Here is a 20209-nt window from a genome sequence, read left to right as displayed (position 1 = left end):
TAGAGTTTTATCTGAAAGGACTAGGACTTTACCAGATATGTATTGTGATATCAGGGCTGGCAATCAAAGGGATGTCGCATAGTTCAAGAAGACTGAGAGAACTTGGTCTCCAATGCCACATCTTAATCAGGTAAGCCATGAGTCAGCTGAAAGAGCTTCAGAGAAAAGCAAATGACTTTAAGGCCAGGCTGGCCATAATTCCAGAAAGGAGAGTTACAGGACCACCATGAAAGATCCAAGGAAGGGCTGGGAGAGCTCTATCCCCAAAAGTCAGAAGAAGAAGGGAATCACTGAACAATCTGTTCCAGAAGACCATGATATCAATAGTTTCTTTATTGGTTATTGTCAAGCTTCTGCCTTGGTCCCAGTCTCATGATTGATTCCTGTACTGAAAAAATAGAGACCAGAACTCGAGTATAGTGAAAATGCTAGAGTGGCTGATAACAATATGGAAAGCCCTTCTTTGTTGAAAAGATGCTGCCCATGAAGATGTTAAAGATAATTTATATAACGTGAGGTATTTTTCAAGGAGAGTTTCAGACCATTATGGTTCTGTCTACTTTAATTCATTATCATTTCTTCCTAATGAAGTGAGTAAAGATTTCTGAATAAAAGAGGCAATTGAACCAAAATGTCTTCTCAATAATGATGTACATGGAAGACATCAAGCTATATGACTTCACCAAAAGACACATCAAATGGCTTTTCATGTTGTCTCCCTCTAATGTTTTAAAAATGTCATATAGACTCTGTAAGTGTAGAATTCTTATTGTGCTGCAGATGAAGATGGAGATTGAAGGTTCCAAGAGTTTGAATCTAGAGGTTAAACAGAAGTAACAGATGAAGGCAATGCTTACAACAAACACCTTGGTCTCCTCCTTCAGGCAAGATTAATCAAACATAAAACTATCAAAGAGAATTAAAAGAAGACAGGGCCCATCACTTTAAATTTATTTTAAAAAATGAACTTTTCTTCACCTACCAAAAAGAATGATAGACATTCTTATAATACATACTAAATGGCTCTTTAAAAATCTACAGAGATATTTTTGGTCCAAGTAGACATCACTTCATAGAGAAACAGCGAGGCTGATAATGAGCATATGCCATTGGACCTGTCCAGTGGAATTGAAAGCACTTTCTCTCCATTCGATGAATGGAATCAAAAGGCTTTCTGCAGACGACATCCACATGAACTCTACCAATAATCTATCCCCAAAAAGAAACACTGAACAAATGCCTGAGTCACATAACTGTTTGTGGAAAGAGAATGAGGGTTTATGAAGTCAATTCAGAACCATGTCAGTGTCCTCAAATTATAGAAAAATTATCCTTAAGAAGCCTGCCCTCGGTGATCAATGCAGATCATGCAAGAGAACAACAGCCCATATGTAATATATAAAGAACCTGAAAAATAACCTGGTAGCTAGAATTATACATTATACATTAGTTTCATGAACTGACATGTAACAAATACCCATATTACAAACACAGACTTCAAAATATCCTAGAGAATTCAGCAAATAAACTGTATTGGAACCAGAGCATCATCAGAAACCAAATGGTTGACTACAATGATTGGTGTAGAACATGAGCCTTTAAAAACTTAACAGGAGGCAGCTGGGTGGCTGAGTGGATTGAGAGCCAGGCCTACAGATGGAAGGTCCTAGATTCCAATCTGGCCTCAGACACTTTCTAGCTGTGTGACCCTGGGCAAGTCACTTAACCCCCATTGCCTACCCTTACCACTCTTCTGCCTTGCAACCAATACACAATATTGATTCTAAGACAGAAGGTAAGGGTTAAAAAAACAACAACAACAAAAACTTAACAGCAGGGTTTTGCTTTGTTTTTTAACCGTTACCTTTTGTCTTGGAATTGATGCTAAGGACTGGTTTCAAGGCAAAAGCACACTAGGGACTAGGCATTTGGGGTTAAGCAACTTGCCCAGGGTTAAGAATTAGTAAGTATGTGAGGCTGGATTGAATTATTATCAATACTATGTATTAGTTCTAAGGCAGAAGAGTGGCAAGTACTGAGTGATGGGGGTTAAGTAACTTGCCCAGGGTCACAAAGCTAGGAAGTGTCTGAGGCCAGACTCGATCCCAGGATTTCCCATCTCCAGGCTTCTCTATCCACTGAGCCACTTGGCTGCCCCCCACTTAACATTCTATCTTGCTGTGCCACTTAGCTACTCTTAATGGGGGAGACAAAATGTAAATAAGTAACTAGGCACATACAAGTTATATACAGTATAAGTGGGAAGGAAGGCATGAACAGCTGGGAGGACTGGACATTGTCTCCTGCAGGAGGCAGGAATTGAACTGAGTTTTACGGAAACTTTTAAGGTGGAAGGAAGGGGGGCTTAGGATTCCAGATGTGCAAAGCCACAGAGGTGGGACAGGGGAGTGCTGTGTTTGCAGCACAGCAAGGAGATCAGTCTTTGCAGCTTAGTTGTAGCTGGCTCGGCTTGTGTTTCTCTGAAGTAGCTTTCAAGAACCCAGGTTACAAAGAAGAATCTTTGCGCAGCTGCCTCTAAAGAAAGTATCTGAATCTGGCCAGGAGACTTCTCTTAGGGCTCAGAGAAGGTAGGAGTCTTCTTCTGAAACCAGTGGAATTTTTTAAAACATGAGAGCTGTATTACTGTGACTCAAGAGGAAATTATCATTTTCCTAAAGACAATCCCAACATGTCCTTCTTAATGGTCTTCTAGTTCCTTGTTTCCGCAAAGATATATTTTGGGATGAATATCAGGTAGATTCAAAGCTTCTCTGTAGTCCCCCTTATTCCTGGATAAATGACACAGATGATTGTTTCAGCTTTGCATTCTGGTAGTAGACCTCTTTCGCAAAGGTAAGAAGAGATCCAGATTCACTTATCAACAGAAAATCAAGAGCCCCCCAAATGACACTGTGAGAACATACCATCCTGGCCCCCCAATTCATTATGTAAGTAGAGAAAGGGCTGATGTTCCCCAGTAAAAAATGGTGCTCCTTCTAAGACAAAATGGAAAATTCTGAGCTTCTTGCTAAAGAAAAATGAAAAATAAAATGACCCAAGGCAACCCTAAATGCCACTTAGCTAAGGTGACAGTGGAATAAAATAACCCCCAAATTCCTATCCCACAGGATTACCACCAACACCTCTCACAGTTCCTTAGTCTTATTAATGAGAGAATTTGAGAGGCAGCCCCCTCAACTTTGGTCAAGTCAGTGTTAAAAGGGGTTTTGAAAGATAGAATATCAGAGCTGGAGAAGACTTGGGAACAGAGAACAAAGAAAATCATGGATGGAGAGAATCTTAGAATATAGAATAGTGTAACAGAACTGGAAGGGATTTAGAACTTTAAACACTGACTTTTCTTGATAGCCTGAACACAAATACAAAATACGTATCAGAATTAGAAGAGGCCTTAGAATATAGAATTTAAAGTGTTAGAGCTAAACAAGAGATAGGAATGCACATCATAGAATCCCTGCTCGGGAAGGACATAAGAGCCCAAAACACACACTTCTCATTCTGGAAGGGATTTTAAGAAATAAAATGTCATGTCAAAACTGGAAGAGACCATGGAACCTAGAACATCAGAACTGCCTTAGAACCTAAAATGTTAGAACTGTCTGGGACATTATTAACAAGATTTTGAAACATTAGAACTGAACATGACTTTCAAGATCATCTCATCTCAGTTTTTCCCAATGCAGAAGCCCAGGGATGCATAAGATCTGCTGATGGTCACAGAGAGCCAGTGGCTTTCTGCTGCAGGGCATGGCCTCTGCCAGGTTTAAATACTTTTAGAGCATGGAAGGCTTCTAGGGGAACCACAGAACCCAGAACCGAGGCCTGGAGCCAGGAAGACCTGAGTTTGAAGCTGATCAGAAATACTTACTATGTAGCCCCAGGCAAACTCTTTACCCTCTTTCTGCCTTAGTTTCCTCAATTATAAAATAGGATAATAATAGTATCCCCTCCCCGGAGTTGTTGTGATGACCAAATGAGATAATGTTGGTAAAATACTTAGTACAGAGCCTGGCACATAGTAAGTATTTAATAAATGCTTAGTCCCTTCCCTCTCCCCCATCTCCTTTTCTGGTGGTTCCAAGATGCTACTAGTCCTTCACTGACATTCCCTTCTCTGCTGGAAGGAAGAAGAACCAAAGAAAAACAGATTGAGAATTTAAAAATGTAAATGGATGAGAAGAGAGGAGGGCTGAAAAGGATTTCATTTGTATTGCTGAGCAAATTTCAGTCCCTAAGTTTTGGGGATGCTGCAAGCCTAGAGGGGTTGGGGCCTTAGCAGGCTCAGTCTCCAGGGACAGACATGGAGGTGAGTGAGGGTGCAGAGAGCACAGTGTGGGGCCTGGGGAGCCCCTGTCATTCACTTCCTATGCATTCCATGCAACACACGCCATTTTTTTGGCTGCCTAGATTGAAATACAACATCAGTAAAATTAGAGAATTTCTATGAATAGAATTAGCGTTTCCACTTTGAAGCCCTGCTTTGCTTCTTACTGACTTAGGGCCTTGTTCCCCCTCCATGAAACGTCTCCAGATTCTCTTTCTAGGTTCAGTATTCCACAAACACGGCCATCAGGGCAGCAATTGTGTCCCAAGTGGGCATTTTATGCTCTGAGTTCTTCTTTAGGGCCACAGATTCCCATGCTGCAACTTGACTCCCATGTTGAATCTCTTGTTTCAAGAAATTCGAAAGCAATGATTTTGGGGAAAGGGAAGAGTGTCTGCCTGACAAATGTAAAACAACCAGTGTTTAAGAAGAGCCCCTTTCTGTGAAATATAGTCATCCTGTAAATTAATCCTTACAACTTCCCTCAATGCTATAACTATACATTATTGTCCTCAGGAGACTGCTGAGGTTAGTGATTTGAGGTCTGGAGGGCCTGAGTTGTGCTGTGTGGCTTTCGAAGGGCCTCCTTGTCTGGGTCCTTCATTTGCAACTACTCTTGATTAGGATTCTTCCCTCTCAACCCTTTTGTCACTGGCACCTCTGGCAGTGTCCGGTAGCCCATTGATACCCCTTCTGAGAATCCTCTTCAGTCAGATGCTCTTATCGGGGATTTGTGGACTTAAAAAATAATTTGATAAATATACTACGGCATAATTGGCTTCCTAAAATGCACTTGATTTGATGCATTTAAAAACATTATCCTGAAGCAGAAACATAGAAGAAAAACATTTGCTTGATCACATGGTTCGATGGGAATATGATTGGGGATATGTAGACTCTAAGGGATCGCCCTAGTGCAAATATTAATAATATGGAAAGAAGTCTTGACCAATGATACGTGTAAAACTCAGTTGAATTGCTTGTTGGCTACAGGAAGGGGGAAGGAGGAGGGATGGGAAAGAACATGATTCATGTAACCATGGAAAAGTTTTCTAAAATAAATAAATGAATGAATGAAAAACATTATCCTGAGAAGTGGTCTACACTAACTGTCAGAAGGGCCCATAACAAAAAAAGGTTAGGTGTTCTTATAATGTATAAAATAAAATACATAATATTGCAAAAGAAATCAATTAAATTGAAATAAAGATGCAATTTTTTTCTGCCATTCAAGTTCATGGACCTTCCCCCAGCAATCTCAAACTCCTGATCTAGCTCCTTGTCCTAAAGTTCAAAGGGTAAGTGAAGTTGACTTTGACTGGACACTCATTAAAGGAACACAAAGTCAGAACTGAAAGAAGTCACAGAAAACAGAACTTAGTGCATTCAATCTCAGTACCAAAAGAGACTTGAAAGACTGACCTCATTATTTAACAGACGAGAAAATGGTAGTCTAGAGAGGGAAAGTAGCTTGCACAAGGTCACCAATATCTCATTTATCTAAAAAAAATCCCTTAAAGGAAGGAAGGGCCAGGTATTATTACATTTATGGCTATAGAAACTTCAGCCCAGACACAAGTGATTAACCTTACATACCTTGCAGTCAAGAAAGGCAACCTGGAAGAAGCGACCTTGAAGAATAGGTAGGATTTTGGTAGGTACCACCCATACATGAGGAAGCCCCAACACCAGTCATCTGTACCATGTCTACCCCCAGAGCAAAGGAAGAGCTGCACAGTCTGCCTTTCCCTAAAAGGCTTCCCTGAGCTCTGTCGCTGTGGTACCCATCAGAACACTAAAGGATGATGCTGAGCCATGTGTACGAAGGCAAGAAAGAAAGCAGCTGTTTTGGGAAGGCAAACACAACCACCATCAGTGGGCATTTCTGCCTAAACATTTCTCTCACTCACAAACATTAGTTTTGCCAGCAAGCGTTTCTGAAATTGAAACAGTGGTTTCAGTTGTTTTCACATTGGAAATGTCTCAAGTGTGGGAGCTAAACAAGCTTTTCATTCTGGCCATGGGGCTGAGTAAATGGATTGGCAAACATGTCCACTGTCCAGCAGACACTCCCATGCCAGCTGGTAGGAGGACTGATAATGAGGAAGGCACAAATATTTGAAGGGGAAAAAATACTGAGGGACCAAAATCCACACTCTGTGCCAGACCTTCCCATTAGGTTTTGCCTGGGCAGAAGCCACACGTTGCCTTTATCACTAGGCAAACTGCACAGCCTGATTAGTAAGTACATATCACTGCTGGACACCTATTAACTATCTTATGTTTACTCTTCACACGATGGTACACCGGTCAAGCTGTTCAGGCCCTGGGAGAGGCAGGGGACAGGATCCAACCTGTGCAAAATCATAAGATTTTTAGAGCTGGGAGAGACCTGGGAACAAAGGGTGTCAGAGCCCCAAAGAGCCTTAGAATCTAGCTCCGTGGCAGATATCCTACTGCTAAGCACAGACCCTAAGGAGGTCACTCACATAAAGAAAGGCTCCATATACACTAAATATAGATAGCAGCACTTTTTGTAGCAGCAAAGAACCAGAAACAACAGAGATGCCCATTGACTGGGGAATGGCCAAACAGGTTGTGATACATAAAGGTGCAGCAAGAAACTACAATATGATGAATTCAGAGAAGCATAGGAAGACTTACATAAACTGATGAAAAGTGAAATAAGCAGCCAGGAAACAATATATACAATGACAAAACAATGAAAACGCAAAATGCAACAACTATGAGACAGTTGAAACTAAATGTTACCAATTTATAAAAAACAACCTGGTGATGGGAGGTCCTAGTTTCAAATCTGGCCTCAGACACTTCCCAGCTATGTGACCCTGGGCAAGTCACTTAACCCCCATTGCCTACCCTTCCACTCTTCTGCCTTGGAGCCAATACACAGTATTGACTCCAAGAAGAAAGGTAAGGGTTTAAAAAACAAAAACAAAAACAAACAAACAAAAAAAAAACAACCTGGTGCCAAAGAAGAGATATGAGAAAACATTTCCCACTTTTCTTTGCAGAGGTGGGGGTCCATGGATGTGAAACATGGCATATCAAAGCTGATTTTTTCAATATGTTGAATGGCTTTACTGAATGTTTTCTTTTCTTCCTCTTAAAAAAATAAAACTTTTAAGGGATAGCTATTAGAAGAAGAAAGGGAAAGAATACTAGAGGGTGGATATAAGGGGAAATGCAAGTAGTATGAAAAGATATCAATATAATATATTTTCTTAATAAAAGAATGTAGCTCATAGAATGGTTAGAAAGTGTCCTAATCTAGAGGCTCTTCATTTGAGAGCTACAGGGGTTGATAGATAGACTTCAAGAATCAATTTCTTTTAACATTTTGATAATTGCATTTTAATATAATTGTTTCCTTTGTAATCTTATGCATTTAAAATTATTATTCTGAGAAGGATTAGGTTTCATCAGATGGTTAGACCAGTCCAAGACACACACAAAAAAGGTAAGAACTCCTGATTAAATCCAACCTTCTCATTTGATACAGGGGGAAACTGAGACCTACAAGAGTAAAATGTCTTGCCCTTGCAACTGTGTCAATACCAAGGCTGAATCTCAAAATTCCCTGAATATCATTAAATTCTACCATAGTGAATCTTCCATTAGATTTGAAGGAGGCAATCAGTGTGGGGCAGGGGAAGGAACAATGGATCATCAATCCAAAGATCTTGAGTTTGAATCTTCCATTTACTGCCTGGAAGACCTTGGACCAGTCACTTTTCCTCCTCCTCTGTAAACTATGGGGGATGGCCTGGATGATCTCTAAGGTCCTTATGATCTCATGACCTTACAAGAACACCAGAGCCCTACACCTCTGCATATCATTGTCCATACGTACCCTAAGTCTCTTCTGAACATGGCCAGCCTGTTAGTAAATGAGCCTCTCCTGGCTTAATACACCCCTTTCTTAAAATCCATTGCTGAATAACCAATTCTGTAACCAGGAGAGCCAGAGCCTGGGAAAGTGTGTCTGGCCCTATAATCAGGGCAGGGACAAGCTTGTAATCATTCCTGGACCCAGCCTGCCTTTAATTACAACTCTTCTTCAGCCCGAGTCATCCCCAAAGGCTGCAAAGCAGTTAATTACAGAAGCATAATCCCCTTCTTCAGGGGAGCTGATCTGCTGGGGTTGGGAGAAGATAAGATTTATGCCCCTTTCATTCCTTTATTCTCTCATCAACACCGATTCATATTTCAGCTTTCCACATCTGAAACAAAGAGGAAAGCCTGCTCGGCCTACTGCTGCCGGAGAGAGATAAATTAGGAGACACAAAGAACCAGCCCTATAAACTCAATCTCTTTTTCTTCCTTTCATATTTGTGATTATAAACAGAGTCAAGGACAGATGAAATATATCCTCCTGCTTTCTCCAACTGTAAGGGAGAATAAAAATATAGCGATAACGATCAGGATGGAAACAGGAAACTGAAACCCCACCACAAACCAACACATGCTTAATGCTTAGGGAAGCATGAGGAGGGGAGCGAGGAGAGGAGATCAGGGGAATCCAGAGTCCTAGAAGCTGAGTGTGACTCCTGACCTAGAGGGTTACTAGCTCTGTGACCAATGAGTGTGTCACTGTAGGATGCTCGCACCGAGAGACAGGCAGTGGCTAGGGACCAGCCTTGGAGTCAGAAGGGGCTGAGTCTAAGTCCTTCCTCCGCCACCTGGTAGCTGGGAGAGCAGGGCTGAGTCCCAGAAGTGCTGAGGGTGCAGGCGCCTCTTCCATATCCGCTGACCTCCCCAGACTGCTGAAATCACAGTTTTGAACTGCTCTGGGATGCCTTCCTGCAACCCACATAGAAAGAGAAGCTTGTACTCTCTGCTCTTCTGTAGACTGGCTTTATAAACCTTCGATGTTTAGAGAAATGGGAGCTATCATGATATTGTTTCACTTTTGTTAATATCTGCTACTGATATATTGACTGATCTGATGCTTCTAGTCATTCTCTCATGAAGAACTTATTTGGAAGTTCCACTTTGTCTACCAAAAAAGCAACTATATAGTTATCCCTTCCACATCGCAGGGTGTTAGGAGCACAGTGCCCCCATGATCTGGAAAATGTGTGTAAAATTTTTTGGCCCTCCCTTTGTACCAAAGAAGAAGTCCGAATTTTTTTCTTTTTCTTTTATGCAGCATTTATAGAACCTTACTGTAAATTTTGGATCAAGTTTACACTTCTGAATTTCTTTTTCTTTTTAGTTTTGCCTTTGTTTTAATAACAAATATTTAAGTTCTCCAAATTTATATGATTCGTGTTGTCTCCCTTTCTTCTTCTGTCCCTCCTCCCAGAGTTGACAAGCAATTCAATCTGGGTTGTACATGTATTATCGCACAAAAAATATTTCCATATTATTCATTTTTGTATACATTTCTAAATTTCTAAATTTTTTTTCTGTGTCATCTGCTGGTCTTCCTATGGCTTCTACAAACCTCCTCCAAATTTCCATTTAATTTTTTAAGTCAACTGGTGGTATATCAAATTGCCACATGGAAAGTCTCAATGTGGAAGGGATAACTGTATTTTGTACTACATTAGAAATCATACCATTCATATATGCCATATCATTTCATGAGTTTTAAGCTCTCAAAGCTTTAAGCTGTCCCAAGACTTTGGGGACACTGGATTATGTTCAAATTTAAGATTTGCAAAGTGCTTTATATATAATATATTATTTGATCCTCACAGCCATCCCAGAGAAGCATTTGTTATTATTATCCCCATTTTACAAATGAATAAACTGAGGCAAACTGAAGTTAAGTGATTTAACCAGGGTCGCACAGATTTATCTAAATCAGGATATGAATTTAGGATTTCCTGTCCATCTCTAGAGTTTTACTCACAATTCCCTTAGCTGCCACCAATGCTTCTTGTTCTAGAAGGGACAAGTTTAACAGGAAGAAAGTTCAACCTAAAGTCAGGAGACCTCAGTTCAGATTGTAGCTCAAACCTTCCTGTAAGGCCCTTCAGCTCTCTAACTCTGTTTCTCTGTGTATAAAATAGAGTAAATAAGCCTTTCCCTCCCAACCTCCCAGAATGATTGGGAGGACAGTGTGCTTACGTGGCTACAGAGATGAAACAAAGACATCAAATATATGCCTAAGTCCTGAACTCAGGTCTTTCCGATACCTAAAATCATGTAATTTCAGAGCTGGAAAGGAGTTTACTCTCCCTCACCAGAGGTTTTCAAGGGAAGCCGGGGCACCAGTCAGGCTCATTGACCACAGAAATCCTTTTTCAGTAATGGACTGGACTAGAAGACATCTGGGCTCCCGGCCAGCTCTGAAATGGTTTAGGTGGCATAGTAGATAGAGTGCTGGACTCGGAGTCATCAGAAAGACTCGAGTCCTCACTCAGGCAAATACTTGGTTTCTTCTGACCCTCTGGGTCAAGTAGAACAAGTTCAACTGCTCTTCCCCATGAAGTACCAGATACTGGAGGCTATGAGTGATCAAACTCCTGGGCAAAGACAGTTCTTCACATTCCAAGGCAGAAGCTCCCTGGGGTTTTTTCAGAGGACATGGGCCAATCAGGGAAAACATCTTTGAAGGCGAGCTGTGCCAGATCTCAAAACCGTGCTACAACACAGTAATCATCCCAACAATTTTGTAAGAAATGAGTAGAACAGAGATGGTACTAGATGTACAGATGCAAATGAGAACAGCAGCCTAGTGTTCAACAAACCCAAAGATCCTAGACATTGGAGGCAAGAACTCCCTATTTCTCAAAAACCACTGGGAAAACTGGAAAGCAGTCTGACAGAAAGTAGTATTGACTAACATTGAACACCACATACCAAGACAAGCTCCAAATGGGTATACAACCTAGATATAAAGGGGTAACAGCACAAACGAATTAGAGAAGCAATGAAGAAATTACTTCTCAGATCTATGGATTGGGGGAGGGTTCATGACCAAGTGGGATAGAGAGGTTCACATGAGGTAAAATGGAAATTTGAGATTATACAAAATTAAAACAAATTTCATACGAACAAAACCAATTTGGCTAAAATTAGAAGAGAAGCAGATAAAGAGCCAAAAAAAAAATCTTAGCAGCAAGTTTTTCGGATAAAGCTCTCATTCCTAAGATAAATAGGGAATTATTTCAAATTTATGAGAATTAGAGCTATCTTCAACTGATAAATGGTCAAAAGATAGGAATAAGCAGTTGCAGAAGATGGAATCCAAGCTATCATTAGCCCTCTGAAAAAAAATGCTCCAAATCACTAATAATTACAAAAATGCAAATTAAAACAACTATGAGGTTCTGCCTCACGTACATCAGATTAGCAAAGCTGACAAAAAGGAAAATGACAAATGCTGAAGGAGCTGTGAGAAAAGATACATCAATGCACCATTGATGAAGCTGTGAATCCGTCCAGCTGTTCTATAAAACAATTTGAAAAGAAAACTCTCTCTTCATAAATCCCATTGCTGGACCAAACAGAAGAGGGTGCTCTGGCAGTCTTATCTCCAAGGGGTGCCCATCTAGCTCATGGAACAGTCACTCAGAGCATCACCAAATTTTAGACATAGAAAGACCTTCAGCAGCCTTCTTGTTCAACAAACACATGCAAAAGGGACCCCACTACATCAGAACTGATTCTACTTGAAGACTCATTACTTCCTAGGAAGATAGTCCATTCCACTGTAAAGCAGCATTAATTGTTAGGAAGTTTTCCTGATGTCCAGTTTAAATCTATCTCTCTGTTACTTCCACCCATTGGTCTTGATCCTGCTCTGATCATAAAGCCCATAAAGTATCTTAAATGTTAGCTATTCCAGGCCCTCATTTGACAGAGGAGAAAACTAATACCCAGAGAGAGAGGTAGTAAGTAATGAAGCCAAGATTTGAATTCAAGTCCTTGGACTTGAAATTCAATACATTTTCTATTATATACCATGCTAATTTAAAATGTAATTTCAAGGGCTTAGTGGATCAGGAGCCAGGCTTAGAGATGGAAGATCCTGGATTCAAATCTGGCCTCAGACACTTCCTAGCTATATGACCTTGGACAAATCTCCCCTCCTTCCCCCCATTGTCTAACTCATCACTTTTCTGTCTTGGAACCAATACAAAGAATTAATTTTGAGACAGATGGTAAGGGTTTTTAAAAAATAAAATAAAATGTAATTTTCCTAAAAATAAAATCAATGGTCTTTTTGTAACTCCTGATTAATGATCCTTCCTCCAATTGCCCAGACCCCAAAAGAGGGAAAGAACAAGTGAGAAGAAATCTAATTTCCTGAAATGTAATGAAGAAAGGGAGGAACAGGTAGGAAGAAACTGAATGCAGAAGTTGGGCTGGGCCCTATTATAAAATGCCATGCTGCAAGATGTAAGACAACAGTGTTTAATAGACTTTGAGATTCAATTATCCCTTTATATTTTCCAGTAGCCTAATCCTCATCTAAATTATCCTTTCACTATAAACATGTCCTAATTCATAAATAGGATATAAAATAAATCATGTTGGAGAGTCGCCTATGTTCTGAACCATCAATCTTCAAAGAAATAAAACTCCAGAACTCACTTTCAGAGGAAGAAGGTTAACGAACAAAAAAGTCTCCCTCCAACACTGTTCACAGGGTACTGCTGCCCAGGGGAATGGCAGAGATCACCACAGAGGGAGTAAACCAGAGAGCTGATTCTATCACCTTCTCCCCAAGTGACATCACCTTGGGGGAGTCACTTCCCATTTCTGAGCTTGTTTTCTTCCCCACCCAACTGGATAGGGATGAAAAGTTAATTTCTGCCCCAGCATTGTCGGTTCCCGGCTCTCAGATGCCGTCCATGGCTGACTTCCTGCTGCCTGGCCTCTAACATGCTCTCCACCTCTGGAACTCCACGTTCTCAGATCTTTCCAAGTTCTGACAGTCTGTGTTCTAGCATCCTTTTGGCCACTGACATTCTGAGTCCAGACTGACTAGTGAGTCAGACTAATGTCTCTCCGTAACCAATTCTTCCAAAGCTTCCTAAGAAGTCAATTAAGTCTCTTAAACTGTGGATCTCCTAACAGTATATACTGTTCTCTCATTTGACCGTCTTTACCCAACCTCTCAGGGACAGGAGCCTCCTCATCTCTGGTTTGGCCCTGCGAGTTTTTCTGAAGCCAAGACATTTTCAAATGATTTATTTACTTTCACCTGTGATTCATGGAGATCTACATATGGACACAAGAAGCAAGTTTTGCCAAACCAGCTGCTCAGCAGCCATCTCAGCATCTTTCATGTGTCATGTCATGAAGTGAGCATACCACCATGTGGCAGTGACTGTGGGAAAAACAGCCGCCCCAACACACCCAAGCAGCAGCCCCACATGCTCAAACATTGTGCCTATAAAGTTCACAGAGCCACAAATACACCTAGGAGATTTAGGAAACCATGCTAGAGGTCAGGAAGGAATGCCCCAAAGAGGAAATGTGCTGTGAGGAGGTACAGAGGAGGTAAAAGGAACCTGGGCTCAGGTCCTGGTCTTGACCCTTCCTGGCTATGTGGAAAAATTGCTTCCTTTCACTAGGCTTGGTCTCAGAGAAGCACAGACATGGAGAGAGGGAAGGGACCTGTCTTATCCCTGGAACAGAGATAGAAACCTTGGCGTTACCTACTTAACAGGGCTTTTATGAGCTAAGTGTTTTGTCAATTGGAAAACACTAGAGAAATGAGCTTCCTTCAGTTCTCAGAGAATCACAATTTCATCATCACCTACTAGTTAAGAGAGGGTCTTTGAGTACAGCTGTAGGGTTGAGGGGAGAAGCCTATCTGTGTGGCCCCCTTAGATGAAGCTCTCCAGAGTTTGTGAGCCTGGTTCCTGAGGCAGCCCACACTGAGGCTCCACTGGGACTATTTGGGTCTTCTATACTTTGCTCCACAAGCAGAGCCTTGGAGAACTCGGGGGCTTGTTTTCTCTTTGTCTCAGTCCCCAGCACTCAACACTGTGCCTGGCACAAAGTAGGTGTCCACACATGGAAAGCACTGTGCTAGACACAGAAAGATGTGAGGATAAAGAAGTAACCCTCAGTCCTTTGGGTTACAGAGAAGGAAGACTGGAGTAAACAGAGAGCTGGTTTCTGATCCAGCCTATATCACATACTAGCTGGCATGGTGTGACCCTGGGTAAATCACTTGCCCTTTCTAGGCCCCATAGAAGAAGAAGATTAGACTTAATGATCTTTAAAGGCCCTTCCATCTGTAATCCCTGAGATCCTAAGGCCAAAGGGGCTTAATAAATAAGCAGAGAAACTACTCATTGGAGGAGAATCTGTTCCCTGATGTGGCATCTGGGAGGGAAAAGGATTAAAAAAAAGGCTCCTTGTGGGAAGTGACTTTTGAAGGAAACTGGGCACAGGGGATTGAAGGGGCAATGGAAACACAGCAGCTGGCCTGTAGAAGAGGACAGAGATGGAACATTGAGCGCCATACCTAAGAGGAGGAGGAAGAGGATGACAGCTGGCATTTATATAATGTTGAATAATTTGAAAAGCACTTTATGTAGGCAATCTCACTTGACCCTCACAAGCAGCCTGCAAGTAATGCTATTATCTCCACTTCACAGAGAAGGACAATGATACCTTGAAGTTGGGGAACTTGTTTAAGAGGGGGAACAAGCACTTGTTAAGCCCCTGCTTTGTGCCAGAAACCATGGCAAATGCTTTATAAATATGATCACATTTGATCCTGGTCATGCCCCTGAGCTGTAGGCATCCCGGGTTCTGTCCTGGGCCCTCTTCTCTTTGCCTTCTAAGAACTTCTTGGTGATCTCATTAGCTTCCATGGACTCAATTAACCTTCCTGTGTGGATGACTCTCAGATCTACCTGTCCTGCCCCAGCCTCTTTGCTTACCTCTCATGTCACATCTCTAGCTACCTTTCAGATATCTCAAACTGGATGTCCAGGAGACCTGGCTTAAGTGCAATATGCCACAAAACCGAATTCATTCTCTTTCCTGCTAAACTCTCTCCCCTCTCACACATCCCTATGACTGTTGGGAGCAACACCATTCTCCTTGTCCCCCAGTCACCCTGGATTCTTCACGGTCTCGCATCCACTGGCTCCCTAAAGCCTCCAGGAACAAAGACAAAATGCTCTGTTGGGCATTCAAAGCCCTCCATAACCTAGCCTCCTCCTACCTTTCCAGTCTTCTTACACCTCTCCTGATGTACTCTTGAATCAAATGACCCTGCCTCCTGGCTGTTCTTCATAAACAAGACCCTCCATCTCTCAGCTCTGGGCACTCTCTCTGATTGTTCCCTGAATACTCTCCCTTCCACTTTGACTACTGGCCTCCCTGGACTCCTTTAAGACCAAGTTAAAATTTATTTTTTACTGGAAGGCTTTCCCAACCCCTCTTAATTCTAGTGCCTTCCCTCTCTCATTTATTTCTCATTTATCTTGTATATAGCTTGTATATATTTATTTGCTTGTTGTCTCCTCCATTAGATTATGAGTTCCTAAAGTGTAGAAGCTATCTTTCAATTCTTATAGTATCCCTGACATTTAGCAAAGTGTCTAGCACATAGAAGGCACTTAATAACTGTTTATTAATGGGTCACTACAACAACCCTGTAAGGTAGGTGCTACTATTATCCCTATCTTATGACTGAGGAAACTAAGGAAGTGTAGGATTTAAATTAATGTCCAATACTCCAAGTGTTATATTTTATAAAGTTTATTAATAATCACTAGAAGTAAAGGAACAAAAGGTAATTATCTAACAAAATAAGACCACATGACCCGGCTCTCCTTGTCTGTTTAAAAGGCCTGCTCCACAAAGCTGTGTCAGGAAGAGAAAAGCGTGAGAGGCAGGGCTACACCAAAATTTATATCTTCCCAACGTCAGCACGTAATATGAGGAGAGTGGGGTGCTGGGAAGAGTAGTTTTAGGGTACAGAAATTAATTACACAGAAGACAGAGGTTAACTTATCCAGGATCATAAAACTGGTATTTGGGGCCAAGTTTAAACTCAGGTGCATTTGACTCTTTCTGCCTCAAAGTCACAACTCAAAGTGACAAACAACTAAGTGTTTGAAGCAAGATTTGAGCTCAAATCCTCCTGACTCCAAGGCCAGCATTTATATTTATAAAAAAAATAAGAAAAAAACTGAGATGAAAAGAGATTAAGAGAAAATTTAAGAAGCAGACTAACTGAAAGCCATGACCAAAAGGGCTTGGATATCCTCTTCCAATAAATCACAAAAGAAAACTGTGTATCTCTTAGACCCAGAGAACAAAGTAAAAATAAAAAGAATCCACCAGTCATCTTCTGGAAAAAACTCCAAAACAATGACTCACAAGGATGATATTGTCCAAATCCAGAGCTCACAGGTTAAAGAGACAAGTAGCCAGAAAGAACCTCAAGTACTGAAGAATCAAAAGTCAGGATCACACAAGATTGAGCAGCTATCATCAAAAAGAAGCAGAAAGCATGGCAAAAGATAAAGACTCACAAATAAGAATAACCTATCCAGCAAAACCCAGTATAATCCTACAATGGAAAAAATAAACTGATTTAAAGCTCTATCAACAATAGACTGGAGGATTGGAGAGGACTAGATAATACACATATAAATTAGGGTCCCTCTTTGCCATAAGAGCTCCCCAAACCCCACTTCTATTTGAGTTTGGCACCACTTCCCTAGTGTACTGTTGAGAGAGCTTTGAATCAGTCTGGTGATTCTAGAAAGCAATTTGGAACTATGCTCAGAAAGTTACCAAACTGTGCATGCCCTTTGACCCATCTATTAGGCCTATACACCAAAGAAATTTAGAGGAAAAGGATCTATAATTACAATAATACTTATAGTAGTTCTTTTTATGGTAGTCAAAAATCAGAAACTAAAGGGGTATCATCCTCTTAGGAGGAATAGCTAAAAAAAAGTGTGGTATATGAATGAAACAGGATATTATTACACCATAAGAAATGATGAAATGGACAATTTCCAAGCAAACCAGAAAGATTTTTATGAACTGATGGAAAGAAAATAGAGCAGAACTAAGAGAACATACAGTGACAATATAAATACAGAGAAAAACAACTTGGAAAGACTTTAGAATGCTGATCAAAGCACCGATAAACTATAAACCCAAAAGAATCAAGATGAAACATGCCATTTGCCTCTTGACAGAGATGGTGAACTTAAAATGCAGTGAAGGACAAATTCTCAGGCATAACTAGCATGAGAATTTGTTTTTGCTTGACTATGTAGAAATATTTGGAGGAATTTGTTTTTCAGTTGTTTGAAAGTTTGCTGGAGGTGAATGAGGAATGGGAAGGTCAGATTAGTTACAAATATTGGATACTTAGAAACTAAAAATAATAAACTATAAATATTAGAGACAGTTTGGTGGACAGTAGATAGGGCTCTAGGCCTGGAGTCAGGAAGATGTTTTCAACGCTGTCCTTGGATACTTACTAGCTGTGTGACCCTGGGCAAGTCACTTCATCTTGTTTGCCTCAGTTTCCTCATCTGTAAAATGAGCTGGAGAAGGAAATGGCAAACCACTCCAGTCTCTTTGCCAAGAAAACCCCATATGGAGTCATAAAGAGTCAGACAGGACTGAACAACAACAACAAAAACAAATAAACAACCAGGTAATGTCAGATATGAGAATCTGGGAGATCAGTTTGAGTTCCATTCTGTAGCCTTATATGTTTGTGCTTGTATCTAGAGGAAGGGAGCAGGGCTTTAGAATCAGGAAGATCTGGCTTCCATCTTTGAGGTGTACCAGCTTTGACACCATACACAATCTTCTCAACCTCTCAGGATCCCAGGCAATGTTGTCTGATTATAAAGTATAGAGGGATCTCTAATGTGCATTCATAAAGGGAGTTTCCATCCTGGGAATTCTAGAGACTAATAAAATCATAGGTGCAGGGTGTGTGTGGGGTGGGTGGGGAAGGAGTGAGGAGAGGAAATAGAGGTAGTGTGGATGGATAGCTTGTTCCAGGAATTTGGCTATGAAAGGAAAGATGTAGGATGTCAGCTTGAGGAGAAGGGAAGGTCAAGTGGGGGGGAAGGTGTTTGAGAACAAGGAAAAGGGAGATCTGAGTGAGTTTGCTGGAACAAGAAAAGATTACAGAAAGAGGAAAATGTGGGTCAATCTGCCAGAGAAATAGCATCAAGAGCACAGCAGAGGAATTGGCTTTGGTGAGGAAAAAAGTCATCTCTTTGGAAAAATAATAGCGCCTACTTCTCAGGGAGGTTTCGAGGATCCAACATCCTTTACTCAGAGTTTTGTGAACTTTAAAAGTCATATATAAAAGTTAAAAATTATTATTATTACTATAGCTAGGATAAACAAATATCCTAAAGTGATATAAGTCACTTTAATTTTTCTTAAACCCTTACCTTCTCTTTTAGAAATGATTCAAGTGTTGGTTCCAAGGCAGAGGAGTGGTAAGGGCCAGGCAGGTGGGGTTAAGTGACTTGCCCAGGGTCACATAGCAGATTTGAACAGAGGACCTCCCATCTCTGAGCCTGGCTCTCAATCCATTGAGCCACCCAGCTGCCCCCAGGCACTGTGTCTTAAATTTCATGAATAACATAAGTCAGGATTCATCATTCCTCTTCTCTCCACATGGATTGGTTAGAGAAAATGTTGAGTCAAGAATTCTGTACTTTTCAGGCCCTGGATCACCCAGGTCTATTCTCTAAGTCTCTGGCAGCCACGAGTACAGGTTTTACAAATGAGGAATCTTTGGATCCCTGACCTTCAGTAGGGTGCCTCGTATGTAGGAGGTGCTTCACATCCACCAAATTTGTTTAATACAACAGCAAATGTGACAGTATCATATATGCAAGAAAAAGGGTATTTGAAATGAGAAGCCGGGCAATGTGGCAAATGGCAGAGGCTAGAACATGATCTCAGTTGGAATCTGCTTCTAACATACTGGCTTTATCGATTAATTGTCTTTCTTTACTGAGCACCTACTATGTGCCTAATACAATTCTAGTCCCTTGGGACACAAATACAAAAGCAAGGTATTCTAGCCCTCAAGGAACTGTGTGCTTCTACTTGGAGTGACACAACATGTTCATTGATAAGAAAATACAAGATATATACAAATGTAGGGGGAAAGGAATTTTCTCTGGTTACAACAGAACACCCAAACAAACAAAAAAATAAATATAGCATCGGAACACAAAAGATTCACTGCTGATTGATATGCATAATAGAGACTAGAATTCAGGCAAAGTGAGTAGAGAACACTGACCCCGCTTCCTTAGCCTAGCCTATATTCTAGCTCAAATTCAGGCAACAAAGGCTTAATACATGCCAGGTACTGTGCCAATTGCTGGTATATAAAGAAGGGCAAAAGATAGTTCCTATAGTCAAGAAGTTCATAGTCTAAAGAGGGAAACAACCTGCCAACAATGTTGTATAAACAAGATATAAGTGAGATAAATTAGAGATAAAAAAACAGAAGGAAACCATTAGCATTAAGATGAATAAGGCAAGCTACCAGTAGAGGATGGCATTTAGCTGCAACTGAAGAAAACCAGGGAAGCTCAGGTGGCAGAGATGAGCAGGGAGAGCACCTGGGACAGCCAGTGAGAATGCCCAGAGCCGAGAGCTAGGGTGTCTCATTGGAAGAACAGCAAGAGGCCCATGTTACCAGATTGTGGAGTCTGCAGTTGGAAATAAAGTGTAAGAAGACTGGAAAGACAGGAGGGAGTTAAGTTGTGAAGGGCTTTGAAGGCCAAATAGGATTTTATATTTGATCCTGGAGGTGATAAGTGGTCACTGGAGTTTATTGAATAGGAGAGGGAGTGATTGTATGTGTGTGTGTGTGTGTGTGTGTGTGTGTGTGTGTGTGTGTGTGTG

General features: G+C 41.0%; 1 protein-coding gene across 1 annotated transcript in view; it reads right to left on the bottom strand.

Annotated features, from left to right (window-relative positions):
- LOC123252574 (transmembrane protein 263-like) overlaps positions 1 to 15156 on the bottom strand; it is a 388334-nt gene extending 373178 nt beyond the window's left edge. The window contains exon 1 of the mRNA XM_044681860.1: positions 15070 to 15156. Coding sequence (XP_044537795.1) covers positions 15070 to 15156 — 87 coding nt within the window. The remainder of the gene's footprint in view (positions 1 to 15069) is intronic.
- Between the last annotated feature and the right edge of the window lie 5053 nt (positions 15157 to 20209).

Source organism: Gracilinanus agilis, chromosome 6 (assembly GCF_016433145.1).
Source record: "Gracilinanus agilis isolate LMUSP501 chromosome 6, AgileGrace, whole genome shotgun sequence".
Taxonomy (NCBI): Eukaryota; Metazoa; Chordata; class Mammalia; order Didelphimorphia; family Didelphidae; genus Gracilinanus; species Gracilinanus agilis.
The sequence above is the reverse complement of the archived record's forward strand: the minus strand, read 5'-3'. Positions and strand labels throughout refer to the sequence as shown.